The following is a 23,637-nucleotide window of genomic DNA, read 5'->3' as shown; positions in this document are numbered from 1 at the left end:
GAGGAGGCGGGGGCGGAGCGAGAAGACCCGAGGTTGGTTTCCCATTGGCCCGTCGCTCGCTCGCGGAGGGGGGGAACCCGCGATTGGTCGGGGCGAGGTTTGAAGGCAGCCTTGCCGCGCGGCTCCGATTGGCCGAGGCGGCGAGGCGGGCGCTGCGTCGGTTCTCTATGTTTGTGTGAGGAGAAGGAAGGGGGGGAGAGAGAGAGAAGGGGAAGGCCGCGACGCGAGCCCGAGGAGGAGCCGGGGCCTAAGCCGTGAGGAGGACAGAAGAGGCGGCGGCGGCGGCGGAGAAGGAGCCCCCACCGCCCGAGGCGGGGAAGGGCCTGCCCGCCTCCCAGCCGCGCGCCCCCCGCTCCTCTCGGGGCGGGTCGGTCCTCGGCCGGCCGGGCTCGGGCCGTTGGCTGCTGAGGGGGAGGACGGATGGCGGCGACATCCGGGGCCTCCGGAGCGGCGGCGGCGGTTGCCGGCCCGGGAGCCGGCGCGGCCCCGGCCCTCTACGCCTGCACCAAGTGCAACCAGCGCTGCCCTTTCGAGGAGCTCTCCCAAGGACAGCAGCTCTGCAAGGTGCCGCTCCCCGAGGCCGGCGGGGGGGCGGAGGAGGAGGAGGAGGGGGGCGGCGGCAGGGGGGCCCGAGAGGGTATGCGGCGGCGGCGGCGGAGGAGACGGGAGAGAGGGGCGTTGGGAGGGCGGGCTGCGCCGCAGCCAGGAAAGCGGGGCTGCCGAGAAAGTTTACATAAAAAGGGCAGTAGCAGAAAAGAGCCCAGCAGCACCTTAAAGACGAACAAGAATGTTTTCTGGTAGGGTGTGAGCTTTCGTGAGCCACAGCTCACTTCTTCAGATACCAGTAATAGAAAAGGGCAAGAGCCCAGCAGCACCTTAAAGACTAACAAGAATGTTTTCTGGTAGGGTTATGAGCTTTCGGGAGCCACAGCTCACTACTTCAGATATTCAGAGAATATTTCTCTGAATACTTCTTCAGATATTCAGAGAAGTGGTATCTGAAGAAGTGAGCTGTGTCATACCCTACCAGAAAATGTTCTTGTTAGTCTTTAAGGGGCTGCTGGGCTCTTGCCCTTTTCTACTACTGGTATCTGAAGAAGTGAGCGGTGGCTCACGAAAGCTCACACCCTACCAGAAAATATTTTTGTTAGTCTTTAAGGTGCTACTGGACTCTTGCCCTTTTCTACTACTGCAGACAGACTAACACGGCTACCCACTGTGAATAAAAAGGGCAGGGTGGCGAACCCAGATGGTTGCAGGAACCTCTGCCCGAGAGCCGCTGCCAGGCTGAGCAGACAATACTGACTTTGACGGGCCGAGGGTCTTATTCAGTATAAGGCAGCTTCATGTGTTCATTGTTTGGGGGACTCTAATTTGGGAGGGGCCGTGGCTCAGTGGTAGAGCCTCTGCTTGGCATGCAGAAGGTCCCAGGCTCAATCCCTGGCATCTCCAGTTACAAGGACTAGGCAAGTAGACCCCTGCCTGAGACCCTGGAGAGCTGCTGCCGGTCTCTGAGCAGACAAGACTTACTTGGATGGACCGAGGGTCTGATGCAGTATAAGGCAGCTCCATGTGTTTTTGGGAGGGGCTGTGGCTGAGAGGTAGAACATCTGCTTTGCATGCAGAAGGTCCCAGGTTCAATCCCCGGCATCTCCAGTTAAAGGGACTAGGCAAGTAGGTGATGGGAAAGACCTCAGCCTGAGACCCTGGAGAGCCGCTGCCAGTTTGAGCAGACAAGACTGACTTTGAAGGGCTGAGGGTCCGATTCAGTATAAGGCAGCTTCGCGACTTTCCCCACGTTATTCAGTAGTAGAAAAGGGCGAGAGTCCAGTAGCACCTTAAAGACTAACAAAAATATTTTCTGGTAGGGTATGAGCTTTCATGAGCCAGCAGCTCACGAAAGCTTACACCCTGCCAGAAAATATTTTTGTTAGTCTTTAAGGTGCTACTGGACTCTTGCCCTTTTCTACTACTGCAGACAGAATAACACGGCTACCCACTGTGAATTATCTCCACGTTATTCAGTGCAGCGCTACCTTACGGAGAAAACGCAGCCTGAATGAGAGCTCACAGCATTTCCTGTATGGGCCTCCCGCCAGAGCTGCCCATCCAGTATCATTTATGTTTCTTTTCTCTTTCCCACCCCCGCCCGCTCCAATATATAGGGTCCGTGGCTCTTCTCCGTAGTGTTACATGAAGCTGCCTTATACTGAATCAGACCCCTTGGCCCATCAAAAACAGCACTTCCCTGTGAGTAAGCCCCACTGAATAGAATGGGGATTACTTCTGAGTAAACCTGATTAGGCTTGCTTCCTGAGTTGGTCTTCACTCTATTTAAAAAAAAAAAGTCTGCTTAAATGTGTGCTCCGTTGCAAGGGTTTGTGTGTGTGCGCGCACAGCCTCACGCGAATAATAACACAAAATTATTCTACAGGTGGGTTGCTAACTGTTGGGAGGGGGATACTCCCCTGCCCCTTTAATAGTGGTTTCATGGGATGTTATTTACCTACATGCAAGGCTTCAGCTGCTTATTTCCACATATTAACCTTCTATTAAAGGGACAGGGTAAGACACAAGCTGCCTTACACTGAATCAGACCCTTGGTCCATCAAAGTCAGTATTGTCTACTCAGACCGGCAGCAGCTCTCCAGGGTCTCGGGCAGAGGTCTTTCACATCACCTACTTGCCTAGTCTCTTTAACTGGAGATGCCAGGGATTGAACCTGGGGCCCTTCTGCCTGCCAAGTAGATGCTCTACCACTGAGCCACAGCCCCTCCCCATTGCATAGCATTTTCTCTCTCAACCTCCAGTGTCAGGGATTCAGGATCAGGCAAAGTCACATTATAGCATGTATCAGCTTTGGTTTTATGCAGTAGGAGGAGAATGCAACACAGAATTTTTTTGGGGGGGTGACGTCCTCTTATTGGGTGTGCTGTTATCCCACATATTTATTCCCACTTTATCTTTTTAAATGTATGTTTGGGGAACACGCATACACAAAACAAAAACCCAAGGTGTGTCATTCAGGTTCTTTTTGTCACAGTTTGCCTTGGCTACACTGCTGTAAATGCTGTTTGCTAGATTTACTGTAGGTGGTTGATTCTTCTATTGGGGGAAAAACTTTCAGAGTTTGGTGTAGGAGGCTACAGTATCAACAAGACTAAGAAACGCCTATCTGTTTTTGGTTTGTGACTTTTGTAAACAGCAGCCAACTTAATCGGGTACAGATAGGGGTCATAGTGTTCTAGAGAACAGGCGCTGGAGAAGTGAAAACTCTTGGCAAAACTGATTTCTTTGGTTTTGAGCTTGTCTCCCACTAAGAACAGAATCACACATTACGTTATCCATGTGATTTGCCACATGCTGATTGCATGGGGAATTGTTTTAGGTAACTGACATTTCTTGTTTTAAAACTGAAGGTTGTCATTCACGTGTGCTGTGTTCATATTATTTCTGCCTAGCGGGTAACCACCAAACAAAGTTGAATTTGTAGACTAAACATATAGTTCAGTTGAACAAACAGAAGCTGGGTATCATTTCCCCTTCTTATGTGAATTAAAGGCAGGAAAGCTGTTTACAAACAGCTTGAAGACTTAATAGCACAGTGGTTGCCCACCCATTGTTAGTGGAATGTGGTGACTTCACACATGTGTGCTTCCCCATCTCTCAGCTTTTCCATAAGATAATAGTTACTTGTTACCAGTGACTTCCAGGAGGGATGATTTCATTGGTGCACTTCAGATTGTGTATACATCGGCACTAATATATTAATTGGTCCATCATACACGTGCTGTATCCTTACTATCCTGTAGAGTGTCCGTTGTTGTAAATTCTGTTCAAGTAGTGATTACATCTCCACCATTTAAGATGTGTTACACAAAAGATGTGTTAAATTGTATAATAATCTGACAGAGCATGTTTTTTGCCCTGGGGATGAGAAGTGAAACCAAAATTTCAGGCACGTAGAAAAGACAAAATGGCTTGTAACAGCTATGATTAGGGGGAATGGAAGATTGCAGAGTTTCCACAAAGAACATTTTCATGTTGCATCATGGTCCTTAAAGTTGATTCCTTGCAAGAGGGAGGCACGTATCCTCCTATTTGTTAAGACTTCTTAGATTTGACAGATTCAGAAAGTGAGAGCAAATAGTTCTTTTTAGAAACTGTTAAGATTGGTTAGCCAAAGCATTGGTCAGCAAATAGTTATGCCAACTATTTTTTGACAAATGCTTTGACTAACCAATTTTAATGGTTTCCAGTATAATTTTAAAAAGGTGAAATGAGGTGAGCTTGGAGTATCAATAATTTTGCATTAGTAAACAGTTCTGACTTACTCTTTGTTTTTCCCCCTCCTTTTTAGGAATGTCGCATTGCCCATCCCATGGTAAAATGCACCTACTGTCGCTCAGAGTTTCAACAAGAGAGGTACGTCCTTGCCTTGTTAATTCACACTTGCATGCAAAAACTCTATTATTGTTGGCCTCTTAAAGGTGCATTCATCCATACAGAGTATATTAGATTCTAATGAAATTTCCCTTAGAACCGAAGGCCGAAAGTTATTGTTCAGCCTTATAAGTGAGGAGGTGAGTGCCCCACTCATCAGTTCTCTCCACTCTGCCCCTCAGCAGTTCTTCTTGAGCCACTTCATTCGTTAATGTTTTTAACATGAGTCTGATAATGAGATGAGTCTAGAATTGAAGTTGCTTCCGTTGTAGTCTGATCCCATTGGGGACTCAAATGCTTCCAAACTTAACTGGAGTCACACCTGTTTAAGTTCAGTGAAGTCACTGGGCTCAGGACTGTGGCTTTGTTTAGGATGGCACTCAAAGTTATCTCGTGATAGGGTAGAGCAAGGGTGTTAAACATAAGGCCCATGGGCCGAATCTGGCCCCTTGAGAGCTCTTAGGCAGCTCATGAGGCAGCCGCCACCACCCCCACTCTCGATCTGGGTTGGCGAGGCATGGCCCAGCCCAACCAAGTAACGTTTATGTCATATCCGGCCCTTGTGACAATTGAGTTTGGCACCTCTGGGTTAGAGTTCCAGCTCATTTCCTTCTGTATTATTATTCTCGGTTGAATCCCTGTGCCTTTAAGCAGACGTTTAATGTCCATGCTGGCAGTGTGTGACCACTGTTATGGTTGGAGGCTAGAATTGCCTCTAAGATAGGAAGCACTGGGGACAGGAGAGGATGGCCCCATGGTCTGTTCAGCATCTCTTAACTGCAGTGGAGTGTACATTTGCCCCAACAGTTACTGCCTTTCATCCCATTTCTTCCCTTTGATGCATTCGATTTTTTCCCCTGAATAATTTTTCATTTTCTACCTTTATCAAGGCTACATCTACATGAGTGCAAATAGCAGGTTTTTATCTTCAATTTTAATTTTCCAGATCACCCACTGAACAAAATATTTTAGGGTCTTTCAGGAATGTCACTAGTTAATGTCTGACTGTTGGCTTTAAAATTCTGAGCCTATTGGAATGGCCAGTCAGATCTTTCCCTAATTTTTTGATCTCAAAACATTAATTCTTGGAGGAATACATCCATTGCAGGGCTATAATCAAGTAAATTAGATTGATTCTTATTGGGTTTGGGGTGGGGGATAGAAATCTGTTCCTCCTGCAATACCCATCTGGAAGGTTACTAGAGCTCATTTTTATTCACAAATTGGTTTATCTGTTTTGCATGCTTTTTTCGTTTTGTTTTTTTTAGTGAATTGTAAAATGCTTATAATGAAGTAGCTGAGAGGTTGTCTTTATTTGCAAAATATCTGTACTTTCAGAACAAAAGAGAAAATTTCATAACAGTTAACATTCTTAAAAATTTTCCCAATACATTATACAGTTTAACCTAACCTGCACTTTCCCCACTCTTTTTCAGCAAAACTAACACAATATGTAAGAAGTGTGCCCAAAATGTGAAACAGTTTGGAACGGTGAGTTGGTATCTGTATCTTTTTTTAAATATACTTTATTTATACCCTGCTTTTCTCCCCTCTGGGGATCCAAAGCGGCTTATATCATTCGCTCCATTTTATCATCAAAACAACCCTTAGTCAGAGAAAAACGGAGAGGCCCAAAGTCACCCTTCAAGCTTCCACGGCAGAGGGAATTTGAACCTGGAATCTCCCAAATTCTGGTCTGACAGTCTAAGCCAGAGGTTCCCATATTGTGCTCCGCGGAGCACTTGGTGCTCTGTGAGACATCTCCTAGTGCTCCGTGAAGAGATTGGAAAGTAAAATACTCCATGACGAATTTATCTCCTCACTCAAACAGTTTGGGAACCGCTGGTCTAAGTACTATACGTCACTGGCTGTAATCCTTGTTACATTGTTGCTAAACCTATAGCTATGTGTAGAATTCTGCACCAATGTGTGTACAGATTAATAATGTTCATGTTTACATTTTTAAAAAGTAATGCAGTGATTTCTTCTAGTTAGAAAGTGTAACATCGTTTTAACGTGCAAATATGTTTTTCTGAACATTTTTTGGAGATTGCTTAGAATAAATAGTTTTACTTCCCCACCCCCTCCAGTTCTAGGTCATCGTCATTTACCATACTGACAATTTAAAACGGGTGGGGAACCTTTTTCCTGCCAAGGGCCATTTGCACATTTATGACATCATTCAGGGGCCATACCAGGTGTAGATCTCCCGGTGGGGGGGGGAGGCTAGGGTTGCCAGGTCTCCAGCCACCACCTGGAGGTTGGCAACCCCAGGGGAGGCCACACAGAGAAGGCCTGCAGGGTGCCCCCCCTCCCCCCTCCCAGGCGGAAGGGCAGCCAGCAGCGGGCCCGAGCAAACAAGGTGCCAGGGGGACGCAGCCCACAGTCGATCAGCAAGGGAGGAAGGAAAACAGAGAAAGAGGGAGGGAGGGAGAAAGAAATGGAGAGAGAGGGAGAAAGAAAGAAAAGGACGGAGGGAGACAAAGACAAAAAAGAGGGAGAAAGATTGGGAGAGAAAGGAGAAAGAGTGACAGAAAAAGAGGAAGAAAAGAGAGAAAAGCCTTCCCCCACACACACACCCGCTGGCCCCACGCAACTGGGCCCCAGCCTCCCCTGCCCACACACACACGGCGGCGCACAGAGCCCCGCGCGACCAGGCCCCAGTCTCCATGCCCTCTCCTCCCCAGAGTCCACAAACAGGCCCCCCCGAAGCCCGATCGGCTCCTGCATGCATGTTCTGCCGCCGGGAGCCGCCAGCCTCTTTCCCCCTCCCTCTCACTGCTCAACAGCCGACAGTCAGCGAGAGGAGGTCCAAAGGGCGCTGCAGCGCCGCTGTAAGTCGTGGCGCCAGAAACACCCTCTGGGAGGGCCGCCCTGCGCCCCACCTCTGCAGCAGGGCCCCGGAGTTCCCGAGGGCCACAAAAAATGTCCTTGGGGGCTGCATATGGCCCCTGTGTCTGAGGTTCCCCACCCCTGATTTAAAACAACAAAGTACCATTTTTTATTTGTTCTCTTCTCCCTGCAGCCGAAACCCTGTCAGTACTGTAATATCATTGCAGCTTTTATTGGCACAAAATGTCAGCGTTGCACAAACTCTGAAAAGAAATACGGACCACCTCAGACATGCGAACAGTGCAAGCAGCAGTGTGCTTTTGATCGCAAAGAAGAGGGAAGAAGAAAGGTATATTTTGGGCTGTTAGAACTGTATAAAGTAGAGCATTTATGAGTTATTAATTTAAATTTTTCTTGGCTTCCTTTAAATCAGAATAATGATGCCCCTGTGCTGTGGAGACAATTTTCCCGCTTCTGACGGGAAGGCCCAGGACAGAAACTGAAACAGGATTTCGGGGATGGCTGAAGCGTCACCTGACGCACATATGTGACAGCTGGGTTTTTGGGTGGATGTGACATCACACATCACTAGATATCATTTCTGGCCTGGGCCCCACCCAGAAAGCTTCTAGGGATGCCAGCCAGTGTCCTGACATCACTTTCCTTTCCTTTTATCCCTTAGAAACACCTTGATCAACTGATCTTGAGCAGCATATATCTAGTGTTGGAGGGATATAAGGACTGAAACAAATCTTGCCACTGACAATGTAGCCTTGGGGCCTAACATCACTAACCCCCACACTATTTAAACATACTTGAAACTGTGTAGGCTATACATATGAGGAATAGATTCTGTCTTACATCAATGTGGATGTAACATTGGAATGGGGTCTATGTGGATGGAGTCGAAGCTACGCACTTGATTTTGAGGGATAACAATTGTTTATGTTATCCAAGAAACAGGGAGGTGCTCGTGTGGTCATTCACACATGCATGCATTTAGATCCAGAGCCTGTCTATACAGATCCAGATTTGATATGATACTTTTTAAAAGACAAGGAGAACAGAGTAAAACACAAAGAGGAAACTTTCAAGTAGTAAAAGTACTTTGGTATGATACTTAAGCCAACTAGCCTTTCCAAGTTACTTTCTAATTAAATGCCTTCAACAAGCTTTGACATAAAATGTAAGTAAATTAACTTTGGTAAATCCCAATAATTAAGATGTCCGATTATGGCTCGCTCACGGCTAGTCCATGTCAAACCACCACAGAATTCTTGAGAATTTCTTAGGTGGCAAGCTAACAACGTTTCAGGCCCACCTTGTCACCTTTGCAAAGTAACAAACATGTCACGTGAAAACAAAACTCCCTATGTTATTTCACTTACTCCAGCCAAGAGCTTTTTGGTTCCCCTATTCCCTTGTGTTGCTACAGTCGTTGTCATGTTGCAAAATAGCATGAGGCAAGCATCTATAAGTGAAATAGGTTGAACAAAATTATAGGTGAAGTGTTGGCCAGACCAGTAGCGCATCTTGAACATGAGGTGACAGAGCCACCAGTATAATCATAGCTTCTGTATGTTAAAGTCAGATAGTACTTCGTAACCCAACTTTCCTTTATCCCTTAGAAGCTTCTTGATCCATTGATCTTGAGCAGCGTAATTTTAAATCTAATGTTTGAGGGATATGAGGACTGAAATAAATCTTGCCACTGACAATGTAGCCTTGGGATCCCTGACACTTAATAAAAAAGGCATTATGTCAGACTCAGAGGCATTGGATTTATATATTAAAAGGGGAGCGATATAATGGGATCTAAGCTCCTCATAAAAGTGGCATTCCAAAAAGGCATGAGCTAATGAATCAATAGAGCCAGAAGAGAAAGGACAGGTCCTTTCTGGGTATGGTATGTTCAAAATTCTGCCTTGCAAAACCATAGAAGGGTTAGCATTCAGTCTAGCTAAACAGATGGCTCTAGAAAGACGAGTTGTCAGTAACCCCACTTTCAGCAGAGTGTCTGCCATGTTGAATTTGACATGCCACTGAATCTTTGCCATATTTGTAACTTGTTTTATACATGCACGAGTTGCAGCAGCAGTGTTTGATCATTTTATTCTGGCTGTTGTGTGTCTTTTTAGCGCTCAGTGCGTGTAACATAACTTGCTGCGAATGATTTCCCAAAAGGTTGATGGGAAGCTGCTGTGTTGGCTCTGCACTCTGTCCTACAAGAGAGTCCTGCAGAAGACCAAGGAGCAGAGGAAGAGCTTGGGGTCGGCGCACTCCAATTCTTCCTCCGCTGCTCTCTCCGAAAAAGACCAGCATCATCTGAAACACCACCACCGCCATCATCACCACCACCACCACCATCGTCACAGCGGCAGCCACCACAAGTAAGTGCTGTGAAATACCCAGAATTGGAGCTGCTCTGTTCTCGTAGAAGAAGAGTTGGGTTTTTATATGCCAACTTTCTCTACCACTTAAGGAAGAATCAAACCGGCTTACAATCACCTTCCCCTCCCCTCCCCACAACAGACACCCTGTGAGGTAGATGGGGCTGAGAGACCTCTAAGAGAACTGACTAGCCCAAGGTCACCCAGCTGGCTTTATGTTTAGGACCCTACAGGCCGGCATGGTGTAGTGGTTAAGGTGTTGGACTAGCTGTCCAAGCTGTTGAAGCCAAACTTCATCGACTTCTAGAAACAGCGTATGCACAGTGGGGGTGTGTCTTATATGTTTGGGTCACATCAGATGTTCAAAGTATTATTCACATTTAAGAAATGTTAACTTTCAGAGCCAGCGTGGAGTAGTGGTTAAGAGTGGTGGTTTGGAGCGGTGGACTCTGATCTGGAGAACAGGGTTCAATTCCCCATTCCTTCACATAAAGCCAGCTGGGCGACCTTGGGCTAGTCACAGTTCTATTAAGAGCTCTCTCAGCCTCACCTACCTCACAGGGTGTCTGTTGTGGGGAGGAGAAGGGAAGGTGATTGTAAAGCCGGTTTGATTCTGCCTTAAGTGGTAGAGAAGGTCGCCATATGAAAACCTATTATTCTTCTCTCTGCTGTCATGCTGGTGTTAGAAGATACAGCTAGAGTATTTTTAAAGCATGGGCCTCTTTTAGACAAAGAACTGTATGTTTATGTATGAAATAAAGTGCAGATTCCAAATAGTGCATAAAGACAGCACTTGCCATGAGAAGGGTAGGTGGTAACTTAATTCACAAACAGTTGTTGGGGTTATCACTGTTAAGCCTGTTCTGCGCTCCGTATTTCAGAATCAGCAGTCTGAGTCCAGAACAAGATCAAGGATTGTGGAAACAGAGGTGAATATTGGTTATTTTGTTCAATCTTTTTTTTTAAAAAAAATTGGGTCTCTGAATCTTTGTTAGTTTAAATGATGTTTAGAGGGTTGGTTTTATTTGATCGACTGATGGTATGCCAATAAAGGTATTGAAATTGAATCTTAGTTAAATTATTGGCGTACTGTACATTTTGTGTAAAAGTAGATGTTTATTGACACACATGAAATGGTCTGGTGGTGTTGTTTTCTCCAGCCATAAATCCTCTGCAGCTATTCAGAATGAAACTCCAAAGAAAAAGCCCAAATTGGAATCCAAGCCATCTAATGGAGATAGGTAAAATTCAGAATTATTTATTTCTTCTTAGAAAATTTCCTATTCTGTCTTAGAGTATGATGATTTGCTGGCAGGTGCAATTCCTGCTATGCCTTCCTTTTATTCCCCCCCTTTTGTTTTATTTGCCGTATGGTTCAGTCCTATAATTTGTCTTTTGATGAAGATGGATCTGCACTTGCATTTCTGTAAACTGGGGGAGGGAGGGGGTTAACTAAGCAGCCCAACGCAGGATGCTCCTTTAGCAACAGCCGTTCAGTTGTTACGTAGGTTTGAATCTGTGGCTTTGTTCTGGTTCTTATGAACACTTTGTTCCCAATGCATTTTGTTAGACAAGCGACACTGAGCACAGATGCCTCTGAAACAGTTGGGATTTATGTAAAAGGTAGCTGCTTCATTTAGTAAGTATTTGACCCTTTGAAGCTAATACTTAATTATATTTCTGCAGGTGTATATATTGTGTGCCATTAGTAAGCTAATTTGCCAGTTTCATCCATTTCTGTCAGGTACATACTTTTTTTGCATTAGTCCTTAAGGATGTTTGTGAAACTGTTAGTTTGGAATATGTACAGCTTCCCCGCCCCCTCCTCCTCAGCTCACAACAAATGCTATTATTTTACAGTAGTTCTATAAATCAGTCTGCAGACAGTGGGGGGACTGACAATTTCGTCCTCATAAGTCAACTGAAAGAAGAAGTGATGTCACTTAAACGCCTTTTGCAACAGAGAGACCAGACAATTCTGGAGAAAGATAAAAAGGTAAAGAACGCATGTATGTGTTCGTTTGTCTCAGTGGGTCGAAACTAATTTTTAAAAAGAGCCATTGGTAGAAATGGATTTTGTTAATACAGGTTTAATCCTGAATTGTCTTCTGGTAATGTAAGGAGAGGGCATTTTCTTCAATTTCCCCCTCCCACTGAGAGAGACCCCGACACACATACACATTGTCACGGGCAGTCTCGATGGTCAAAATGCCCACTGTATTCCAGCTAATCCACTCAAGAGGAATACAGGAAGGTCTCAAGTTATGAATGGGTTGCTTTGCAGAAGTCTAAGTCAGACATCTGGATCCTGGAATTCATTGTCCCATAGAGATACATGTAATAAACGGTATAGTTAGGTTCCCAGATTAGCCCACAGAAGCCTATTTAGTGTGTAATGTGGCTGAACTTCAGTTACAATAAAATGCGCTCTAAAAAAAGGGCAAACAGTACTTAAGCTGCTTGTATAAATCTGAGATCTCTTTCAAGAACTGGGCTGCACTGCAGACGTGATGATACCGTATATCAACAGCCACAGAGACAGACCATCAATTTCTAATAGAATTAGAAAGCCAGACCTATGTTTGCATCAGTCGTCGAGATTATGCCTTGGAGACAGGAAATCACTGCCCCCAAAGCACAGCCATCCTACCTAAAAGCACTCAACTAACCTAATTGCACCCATACCCTCAAGGCACTGAAAAGCACCAGGGCAGAATTAAGTCTTGCCAGCACTTTACATGGTGGTTTTTTTGTTTGTTTTTGCCCTCCCCATTCATTTAGGAATGCATGGCTCTTCGGTCATCACACACCTCTGTAACCCTGTGACTTGTTTGCAGTGAGTGGCACACAGTGTGGTTGTTGCACAGGTTGAGGGTGAGAAGATGGGGCATGTGACACACTCACGCGTGCATGCTGCACTGTTAAAACCAACACTTTGCATTTGGTGTTTGTTTGTTTTTGCGATTTCTGCATTTGCACAAATACTGCTTCTCTGGGAGGTGCACAGGGCTCTCGAGGCAGTTTGTATCATAGTTACAGCTCTCATAAACATAACCTAAAGCCATATAAACAACAAACAGCAGTGAAACATAAATAACTTTAAAATGTCGAGCAGCAGAGTTTGCAGAGAATAAAAAGCGGTGAAATTCAAACCACACCTACCCCCAATCTCCCCTTCCTTCAAATGCAAAGAAATTAGCAAGGAGGGTATTCTGCCAGTGAGGTGCCACAATCAAAATCCCCCACTCGTGGCCCATCATCCCCTCATCCAAGATATGCCACAGGGCTTCCAGTGCATCTCAGTGGTTGGGGCAGGTACAAGTGGGAGCAGACAGTCTTTAGGGGCAAATGTCTCTTGATAATGATACGAAAGGCATCACGAAAAGAACCAAAGATTTGGGGTAATGCTGGCATTTGAAGGCGTGTGTTTTATTTGTACTCCCGTTTTTGTCAGTTTTGCTGTTTGAAATTTTGATTTATCTGTGACTGGCCAAACCCCATGATGAAGCTTTGCTTCTTGCCACCAGAAAGGAACATAAAATGCGCACAAAATCCAGAGTAGTTCAAGCTGTCATTGCTTCAAGGTTTACTTTTTTAAAATGCACTTTAGATGATTGCTGTCTTACTGTCCCATGTTAGCTTGTTTTTGGAACATGCTGTATAAATGGCTGTACTTGTTAATTTTCCATATAATTCATTTCCCCCCAGAAAACATAAGATGAAATTCTGAAGTAGAGTATCATGTTGTAAACAGAGACTCAGACTATTTTGCCCAGGCAAATAAAAATGTTTTCTATACATATTTCCTCTGCTAATTTTCAAACTAATGGAAAAGTGGATTTAATTTTCCACTGTTTTCCCCAAGGAGGCCAAAAAACTTACTTTATCAACACGCGTGGAAGCAATATGTTAAAGATCCCAAACAATTCTTTTTTTCCCTAGCTGACAGAGCTGAAGGCGGATTTTCAGTACCAGGAGTCAAACCTAAGGACAAAGATGAACAGTATGGAGAGAGCTCACAAGGAAACTGTGGAACAGCTTCAGGTAAAGCAGCCTGTGAGTTCAAACCCTTGGGAGGGCCTGACTGCACATGACATATTCCTTCTGTCGTGTCTGGGCTCACCACGAGGACTTTCTGTCAGATGTGTCCTGAGAGTTCTCCTTGGGAACTCATTCTCCCAGGTGCGTGTCTGGGGGGATTGATTTGGATCAGGGAAAGGAAGCTTAAGCCTTCCCCCAGTGTTGTCTTCCCTAATGAAACGTGGATCTGTGGAATAAATTAAATAGACTATAATTATAGGATACAGTTTGAATCCAGGGACTTACCGCCTGCCTGAGACATTGTGGCTGCCAGTGGTTCAGCCCACACTCCAGTGGTGTTCCTGAGTGTGTGTCTGGCCTTTTATGGTTTGCTGTTACCCTCGCGGTCACCCCTCCGACTACTCCGGGTCTTTGTGTTGATTATGCATGCCGGTTCCGACCATCAGAGGTCGCCTCGCTCTCCCCCTGCTGTTCCCCACGTTTTCAACTTTGAGATAAAACAATCTCTGAAAACACAGGCACCTGCCTCACAGGGGTTGTGGGGAGGGGAAGGGAAGACGTTTGATTCTTCCTTAAGTGGTAGAGAAAGTCAGCACATAAAAACCAATTCTTCCTCGTCTGCTACCTGTTGTTAGAATATTCCTACTTGTGCATGCAGTGGGAAGCTCAAGCTGGGTTTTCTGGTGTCTTCATGACAGTGGTACAAAAAAGGAAGAGGCCGTCTTCATACTGGGAGAACTGAAGCAAAAAAAAAGGTTTTGGGTTTAAGCAAAGAGATACCAAAGGGTTATGAAGCGCTAAAGGAATTGGGTGTTTGCTTTCTTCCAGGCAAAGAACCGGGAGTTACTCAAACAAGTTGCAGCATTATCCAAGGGCAAGAAGTTCGACAAGAGCGGGAGTATGCTGACATCCCCCTGAAGGGCATGCTGCTCACAGAGGTGTGAATATTCAAAAGGTAAAATGACTCTGGGAACTCCTTAGCTTGTGCCAGGAGAAGAGAAATATTTCTGCACACAGTCGCAGGCATGTTTCCCACACTACCTTTTTTTTGTAACCGATTGATAACGCTATGAACTTTTAAGTTTAAACCTATGTGGGTTAAAATGCTTCAGCCATCTTGAAGAAAGGTTTATAATAATTTTTTTTTAATACAGGCGACGTTTTGCCAATAACTGGCATTCAGGAAGAGCGGAATGCTCCTTTTTTTAAAAACCACATCATGCAATAACAAGCGTTACCGGCAGCAGCTTGAGGGGGGCCTGTCCATCAAGCATTGCTGTGACACCGACTTATTCAGTGAAATTGGGTTCATATAGAGCAAGGACAGAATCGGCCTGGGCTCTGGGGCAGATTGGCATCAGGAAACACTATACCAACCATACCGATACTGCAGCAGCAACTATTTTGGAAAGAGAAGCAGCGGCAGCGGGACAGATGGCAAAAGCCAGAGTACGCCGAAGACTTTAAAATCATGGTGCTTTTATTATGAGTCGTTTCAACCTTATAAATATATGTAAAAGAATTTTAACAAGTTTTATTCTTAGTAATTAGTGTTCTGCATTTCTTGTGATAGAAATTTAAAAAGAGAGATTCTTTATTGTAAGTATCAGAACAAAATGTGTGGGTTGTTGTTTTTTTGAAATTTTACTGTAGACTTTTTTCCTCTTGCCAAGTGCCTTTTCTCCCAACTGTTTATTTATAGGAATGCTGGTATTTTGTATATAAGGTTTTTTGGTTGTTTTTTTAAAATCATGGTTAATTTTTGAGTGTATATATAAATATATATGTGCGTGTACAGAAAAATCAAATGCTAAAATCAAAGTTGTTAGGATGCTAGGTAAGGTGCTAAGAAGTGGTAAGCAACGAAAATATTGGCTGTAGATAACTGTAACAGAAGTGTCTGTGGAGAGTTCCTTAACTTTTTTTGTGCCTAATTTAATTTAATTTTTTTTTGGGGGGGGCTACACTAAACCACAGGGCTTTTAAAAGAATATTTCTCTTTTGTCTCAATGCTAATTTGCATTGTCATCTCCATGGTGTTTCCTAAATTGGATGATGCAGATATTTCTTTTAGGAATGTCTTGTCATAGCTTAGTGCTTCTTAAAAAAAAAATTGGTTAGGGAAACACGCTTTGTTTATTAGTACACAATAACAACCTCTCGCCCGTCCCAAAAAAAAACCCAAATAGCTTTACATTGCTGTGCACACAGTCACACAGTAACTGTGTTGTGACAGGTGACCTGGGAGCTACCAAGATGCCCCTGGCCACCTCCCGCTGAGAGCAAAAAACCCTGGTCCCAAGGGGACTGTATGGCCCTTGCTAGTCCATCTGACCTACCGGGCAGAAGTACATTGTGGATTTTAGGGGTTGGGTGAGCTGAGGCAGCATTGCATTCCACATGGTGAGAGCCATACAGGCATGTCCTAAAACAGCGGCTTCCAAACCGCATCCCTGGGGACTCTGGGATTCCACGGAAGCTTATCATGCACATCAGTAATAGCAGACGGGCTTCCCTCTAAGAGGCCGCGCCCCCAGCCCCACCAATCTGTAATATGCTGTCGTGGGTCGGGTATTTTCTAGTTAGCTTGCATGCACTAGAGTGATAGTGAGGCTTTAGCTGTCAAACCAGCTCTGCACGGACAGACACACTCCAGAACTAACTGCCCCCTAACCAATTAATTCTACAGGACTCAGGAGTTTTGCGGTGGAGAGGCAGACTTTCCTCAGCAGGCACATGTTTGGGGAGGAGTGGGAGTGGGGAGGAATTCCCTGATGGTAGAAACCTCAAAAGAGTCTTTTGGAAGAGAAAATGGTAGTGCCAGAGAAAATCTTATTTCCTATGTTAAAAAGTTCTAATTGATGCTTTGTGATGTTAGTACAAATGACTAAAAAAAGCACTCTTTTCACCAGCTTTAAAACGAGCTATCTTTCCATGAAATGGAAAGCCTGTTTCCTATAAGGGTGCTTAAGTTGCTATTGCAGGAATTACTTGCACTTCGGCTGGCATAACGTTTTGTTTTTGGGGGGCCTCCGGCTACCTGAAGATTGGGAGGATTTGTTCCCACCAGACTACTGAATAATTGTAATTTGAAAGGGGTGGGGTGGGGAAGCTGCTTTCTACAATATTGAGATTTTTTTACAAATTCTTTTGTATACTAAAATGAACTTTGTAAGTTTATAAATGCTATTTCCTGATCTTACACGATAAAACATCTAGGGTAGAATATACTGCTGCTGTCCTATTGGACTGTTCTGTCTCTGAGGAAGATTTTTTTTAAATTACAGACTTTCATTTAATAGAATTTTGATGTCTTTTCCAGTTGAACTGCAACGTATCACTGATATGTTCAGGTTTTTAAACAAAAGGTCAAAAATGTTGGCATGAAATTGATCATTTCAAATCAAAGCATTCCTATTGAAACTTGCTATGTATGCTGCAGTAGGAATGTTGTAGAGAAAGAGATTCAAAATTTGGTTTCTAAGTACTGGAGTTTTGCCAAGCCCAGTATAAAAGCAATTAGGGACTTCACATTTGGTTATAGTATAATATCATTTTGGGTTTTTAAATTTCATAGCCTCTTTTTAACTTGGAATTTTTAAAGGCTAGACACTAGCGTATGAAATCCTGGAGTTGTAGGGTATTTTCACAATGAATCTGATTTTTACATGGACTTTCAAGGCGATGCGTTGTACTATAAATGTGCATTTTAGTCGGTTTTTCCACTGTTTATTAGCATTGAACAACGAGGCTCACTTGGCTTGTGTTATTTATTTTTTAAGCCTGTGAATATTGCAGTCCCTTTTTAGTAGTGTCTGTGTCCATTTTGAAGTGGAGATGTTAAGCTTGCTACACATGTATATACTATTGAAATTCTGTACTGGAACACATTTGACGGTCAACATTTTTGTACTTTTTCTAAATCCAATATTTCACAATAAAAGCTTGTTAAAACAGTCTGTCCAGCTTCCATTATTCTGAAAGTCTTGTTGCCTGTCCAGTTCCATCTATCTCGGACTGAGAAAAGGTTGAAAATGTTTTTAAAGTTTTCAGTTTGTTTTTATCTCATATCTGCTACCTCGAGCAGATAGGATTGGCTGGATCCAAAAAGCTACTTGAAGTGCAGTTAAGAGCATGATAAGAACTGTGAAGCTTTACCCTTTTTTTCTTGAGCTGTAGAGTCCCGTGGGTGTAGTGGTTAAAAGCAGCAGACCTGTAATCTGGAGAACTGGGTTCGATTCTCCATTCCTCCACATGAAGTCTGCTGGGTGACTTTGGGCCAGTCACCGTTCTCTCGGAGCTCTCAGCCCACATGCAGGCAGTGGCAAACCACCTCCGAATGTCTCTTGCCTTGAAAACCCTACAGCAGTTGTTCCCAAAATGGGCAGTATCACCCCCTAGGGGGCAGTGGGATTACCTAGGGGGGCCCTAAGAGGCAAGAGAGCAGCAGGGGGCGCTAGAGGTGGGGCCCCTTCAACTGTGTTGTTCACTAATTTACAATAGATCAAGCTATGGCACCATGCTGGCAAATTTGGATGGCCCAGTCTAGCCTGATCTCGTTAGTATTGGGATGGGAGACCACCAAGGAATACCAGGGTTGCTGTGCAGAGGAAGGCAATGGCAAACCACCTCTGTTAGTCTCTTGCCATGAAAACCCCCAAAAAGGGGTCGCCATAAGTCTGCTGCAACTTGACGGCACTTTACACACACACACACACACCAGAAGCTATTGCTATTATCTTCTTTGGTGAGTCATGCAAACCCCTATTTTGAATAATGCTTTGGATAGGATAGGGTAGGGGGTGCTGAGGAGCCTTGTGGCGCAGAGTGGTAAGCTGCAGTACTGCAGTCCAAGCTCTGCTCACGACCTGAGTTCAATCCTGACAAGTCAGTTTCAGGTACCCGGCTCAAGGTTGACTCAGCCTTCCATCCCGGGGTCGGTAAAATGAGGACCCAGCTTGCTGAGGGTAAAGGGAAGATGACTGGGGAAGGCACTGGCAAACCACCCCGCAAACAAAAGTCTGCCTAGAAAATGTCGGGATGTGATGTCACCCCTTGGGTCAGGAATAACCCAGTGCTTGCACAGGGGACATTGACCTTTAGGGGGCGCTGGGGTTGCGTTTGTGGAACCAAGGGGGCGGTGGCCTGAAAAGTTTGGGAACCACTGCCTTACAGGGTTGCCATAAGTCAGCTGTGGCTTGACGGCACTTTCCACCACATCTGTTACCTTGAGCTTGATACGATTGGCTGGAACCAAAAAGCCACCTGAAGTGCAGTTAAGGGCATGAGAAGACCAGAGAAGCTTTTCTCTCTTTTCTTGAGCAGTAGACTCCCGTACCTCTACCTGTGTCTCAACCCATCACAAAGTGTTTTGGTCTGCCTTAGAGGGGTTGTCAGAGGTTTATTAAATACATTGCTTCAGTTAACCCCTCTGTGCCCAGATTGCTATGCTTATAGTTCCTAATTGGGAAAATAGTTTATTGATTTATCCTCTTTGAAAACAAAATCGGACTGTGAAGAGCTCCAGAAGGATCTCTGTGTACTGGAAGAATGGGCATTAAAATGGCAAATGAGATTCAATGTGAGTAAGTGTAAAGTGATGCATATTGGGGCAAAAAATCCCAACTTCACATATACACTGATGGGATCTGTGCTGGCAGCGACAGACCAAGAAAGGGATCTTGGGGTGGTAGTGGATAGCTCAATGAAGATGTCAACCCAGTGTGGCTGCTGTAAAAAAAGGCAAATTCCATGCTGGCCATAATTAGACGAGGAATAGAGAATAAAACTGCTGATATCATACTGCCCTTGTACAAATCTATGGTGAGACCACACTTGGAATACTGTGTACAGTTCTGGTCACCACACCTAAAAAAGGATATTACAGAGCTTGAGAAGGTGCAGAAAAGAGCAACCAAAATGATTAAAGGACTAGAGCAACTGTCCTATGGGGAGCGGTTAGGACGCTTAGGGCTGTTTAGCTTGGAAAGAAGGCGGCTGAGGGGAGACATGATAGAGATCTATAAAATTATGCATGGTTTGGAGAGAGTGGACAGGGAGAAATTTTTCTCCCTCTCCCATAATACTAGAACACGGGGTCATCTGCTAAAGCTGGAGAGCGAGAGATTCAAAACAGATAAAAGGGGGGGAAAAATTCACACAACGCATACCGTAGTTAAATTGTGGAACTTCCTGCCCCAGGATGTGGTGATGGCTGCCAGCTTGGAGGGCTTTAAGAGGGGAGTGGACATATTCATGGAGGAGAGGGGTATTCATGGTTATTAGTTAGAATGGATACTGGTCATGCTGCATACCTATTCTGTCTAGTATCAGAGGAGCATGCCTATTATTTTGGGTGCGGTGGAACGCAGGCAGGATAATGCTGCTGCACTCGTCTTGTTTGTGGGCTTCCTAAAGGCACCTGGTTGGCCACTGTGTGAACAGACTGCTGGACTTGATGGGCCTTGGTCTGATCCAGCAGGGCCTTTCTTATGTTCTTATGTTCTTAAGAGCCTGCAAGAGAAGGATGCCCAAAGGCCCCCAGCCATCCTCTTGGGTGTGCATCACTAGTTGTGCAGTTCTTAGGAGCCTAGCCATTGTGTTGTGTTTCCATCAGGCGAGTATGAGGCATAACGATGCTACTGAAGAAATACACTATGGGAGTTGCAGAAATCTGACACATTCAGGGCATCCGTCTCCAGACTGTGAAGCCATGTTGTGTGATAAAGGCTACCTCCTAAATAAGAAGAGGTACAAATGAGATGACATTATTTTTCCTGCCCAAACCGTGAAAAGTCTGTGTGCACAACTATACATCCCATGATTTCAACCTGAGACTCAAGCATTGTGGTGGAATGCTCAACTGGGCATTTGGATGCGTTTTTAATTGCGTTTTTATATTTTAACTATATTTCATTTGCTTTAAATGCTTTTATGTTAGCTGCTTTGTGGACCCTGACTGGGTGGAAAAGTGGCGTAGAAATGTTTTAAATAAATAAATAGTTTGACTTGGTCTGACAAATTGTTTGACTTGGTCAGTGCCATGGGGGACTGTGAAGAGGGTTTTCAGACAACCTCTACTTGTTTCCCAACCTGAACATCTAATATACTGTTCACAATGTCCCTGTAAGTACAGGGCATATTAGATGTGGCTATTTAATTTACTGGCTTATAATCAACCCATAGGTTTTAACTGAAATAAGGCACACAGCTGTTTCAGTCACAGTGGGAGACTATGGGGTACAGGGGCTTTGATAGGAGTATATATGTACTATAAAGTTCACACATTGGCTTATCCTTCTGCCTGAGTTATAGAATTGTGTAATACAAACCTGCTGGTTTCCTATTATTCTCACAAAGCATGGCCCTGCAAGATGTTTTTTGTTCATACTCAGGATCATTTACCAGTTACTTCCTTTGCAAATAATAAAAAAAAACATTGGTAAGCCATGGGGTAAAAGGTAAAGGTAGTCCCCTGTGCAAGCAGCGGGTCATTCCTGACCCATGGAGGTGATGTCACATCCCAATATTTACGCGGTGGTTTGCCAGTACCTTCCCCAGTCGTCTTCCCTTTACCCCCAGCTAACTGGGTACTTGTTTTACCGACCTCGGAAGGATGGAAGGCCGAGTCAACCTTGAGCCGGCTACCTGAAACCAACTTCCGTCGGGATCGAACTCAGGTCGTGAGCAGAGCTTGGACTGCAGTACTGCAGCTTACCACTCTGCTCCACGGAGCCCTTACCATGGCAGTTGTCATTAAAAAAACTTACTAGATTAAAGGGCTGTGGCTCAGTGATAGAACACCTGCTTTGCATGCAGAAGGTCCCAGGTTCAGCCCCCAGTTAAAGGATCACGCAGTAGGTGATGTGAAAGACCTCCGCCTGAAACCCTGGACCAACTGCTCAACTGCCATGTTAAGTAGGCAATACTGACCTTGGTGGACCAATCGGTCGGATTCAGGTAAAGGTCCCCTGTGCAAGCACCAGGTCATTCCTGACCCATGGGGTGACGTCACATCCCGACGTTTACTAGGCAGACTTTTTATATATATAGGGTGGTTTGCCAGTGCCTTCTCCAGTCATCTTCCCTTTACCCCCAACAAGCTGGGTCCTCGTTTTACCGACCTCGGAAGGATGGAAGGGTGAGTCAACCTTGAGCTGGCTACCTGAAACCAACTTCCGCCGGGATCGAACTCAGGTCGTGAGCAGAGCTTGGACTGCAGTACTGCAGCTTACCACTCTGCGCCAAGGGGCTCCTGCAGGTTCACTATGAAGAAGCTTTATGTGTCTAAAATCAGACTGTCTCTCTCCCTATGCTCCACTCTGCTCATGTGAGCAGGGGTCTCTGCAGGCACCAACCTGCAAACTGGCAAAGTCAACAACTGCCCGTACAAGGGCTTTCTCCATTGTGGCTCCCACCTTGTGGAATGGCCTGCCTGGGGAGGTCAGGAAAGCTCCCACTCTCCTGGCCTTCTGCAAACGATGCAACACTGAATTATTCAAGAGGGATTTTCTGCGCAGGTAATAAGGCTGCACTGTACAGCATAGTTTCACAAAATTGCTTGGATAAAGGATTGGGACTTCTGGTCTTTACTGCCACATACAGCCCCGTGGCACAGACGGGTAAGCTGCAGTACTGCAGTCTAAAGCTCTGCTCACGACCTGAGTTCGATCCCAACAGAAGTCGGTTTCAGGTAGCTGGCGCGAAGTTGACTCAGCCTTCCATTCTTCCAAGGTCGGTAAACTGAGGACCCAGCTTGCTGGGGGTAAAGGGAAGATGACTGGGGAAGGCACTGGCAAACCACCCCGTAAACAAAGTATGCCTAGTAAACGTCGGGATGTGACGTCACCCCATGGGTCAGTAATGACTCGGTGCTTGCACAGGGGACTACCTTTACCTTTACAGCATATTGTAAGTAGGGATCCTATTATGTAATTTTGGTACTGCTTAACACACGGGTGTCAGACTCATTTGTTACAAGGGCCGAATATGACATAAATTTCACTTGGCCGGGCCATGCCTCGCCAGACCAGATCGTGAGTGTGGGGGTGGCTGCCTTGGCTGGCTTGCGGGGTGGAGAGCTCTCAAGGGGCCAGATTCTGCCCTCAGGTTGTATGTTTGATACCCCTGGCTTAATGTGTCATGTTAATACTTATGCTGTGTTTCTGTGTCTTTCTGGTGGTTCCAGAAAGAAATATTCTAATGCATTAGTTACTTAAATGTCCCATTTTGTTGACTGTACTGTGTGTAATCCGTCGTGAGTCCATGTGAGAAAAGTGGACTATAAATAATGTAAATCAATCAGTCCCTGGCCTACAAATAAATGGCAAGAACTTTGATCGCTGAGTTAAATAATATAATGTGTGAAACTTGCACAATAAGCAAAGTCCTTGATCCAGTAATTGAATTTTGCTGTTGTGGAATGCTAAATTTAGGCACATGCCGAGGCAAAGTTCAGTCATATTTACATGCATACAGGAAATGTGCATTATCTTGACAATAAGTAAAGGCACATGTTTTGTGCCCTGTACAATTCCTTCTTTACCTCCATATTTCATGACTGGCTGTTTTTACACTGTCAGCCACTAGATGCTGCTGAAGCCCTAAGTAAGGTGATGGCTGTACTCCATAACTCTTCTGACCCAAAAGTGCATTCCTCCAAGGTATCAGCTGTCCAGGTGGGTTTGAATAACAGAAGGGGAAAGTACAGCTTCAGAACTGAAGTGAGGTCTCTTTGCTTGTCTGGCCGATACCTGTGATAGAGATGATGCATCTCCTCATAGGAGAGATGATGCATGCGGTGCTTTATTGTGAATGTGCATGTGTGCTTTTAAATGGCCAGATTTTCTTGCAATACAGGCAGATGGATTAGGACAGTTTCCCTGCCTTGCTTCTGTGCTTTGCAGAGAAACATAATTTAAACCCAGGTAGA

The 23,637-nt window shown here is 44.9% G+C and overlaps 1 protein-coding gene across 1 annotated transcript; it reads left to right on the top strand.

Annotated features, from left to right (window-relative positions):
• The first annotated feature begins 420 nt into the window (after positions 1 to 420).
• On the top strand, positions 421 to 14,885 carry FAM76B (family with sequence similarity 76 member B). The gene is made up of 11 exons (XM_056858096.1): positions 421 to 564; positions 4,361 to 4,425; positions 5,880 to 5,934; positions 7,469 to 7,624; positions 9,460 to 9,665; positions 10,547 to 10,594; positions 10,826 to 10,906; positions 11,526 to 11,661; positions 13,608 to 13,709; positions 14,535 to 14,661; positions 14,861 to 14,885. Exons 1-10 carry the CDS (start codon positions 421 to 423, stop codon positions 14,622 to 14,624), a joined length of 1,083 nt encoding a protein of 360 aa, XP_056714074.1. The 3' UTR covers positions 14,625 to 14,661; positions 14,861 to 14,885.
• The last annotated feature ends 8,752 nt before the right edge of the window (positions 14,886 to 23,637 follow it).

This window comes from Euleptes europaea, chromosome 12 (assembly GCF_029931775.1).
Source record: "Euleptes europaea isolate rEulEur1 chromosome 12, rEulEur1.hap1, whole genome shotgun sequence".
Lineage (NCBI taxonomy): Eukaryota > Metazoa > Chordata > Lepidosauria > Squamata > Sphaerodactylidae > Euleptes > Euleptes europaea.
This window is presented reverse-complemented; position numbering and strand designations above follow the sequence as displayed.

Coding starts and splice junctions, on each gene's coding strand:
- FAM76B (XM_056858096.1), top strand. CDS start 421: ATGGCGGCGACATCCGGGGCCTCCGGAGCGGCGGCGGCGGTTGCCGGC. Junction 4,426..5,879: donor TCAGAGTTTCAACAAGAGAG/GTACGTCCTTGC, acceptor ACTCTTTTTCAG/CAAAACTAACACAATATGTA. Junction 10,907..11,525: donor AAGCCATCTAATGGAGATAG/GTAAAATTCAGA, acceptor ATTATTTTACAG/TAGTTCTATAAATCAGTCTG.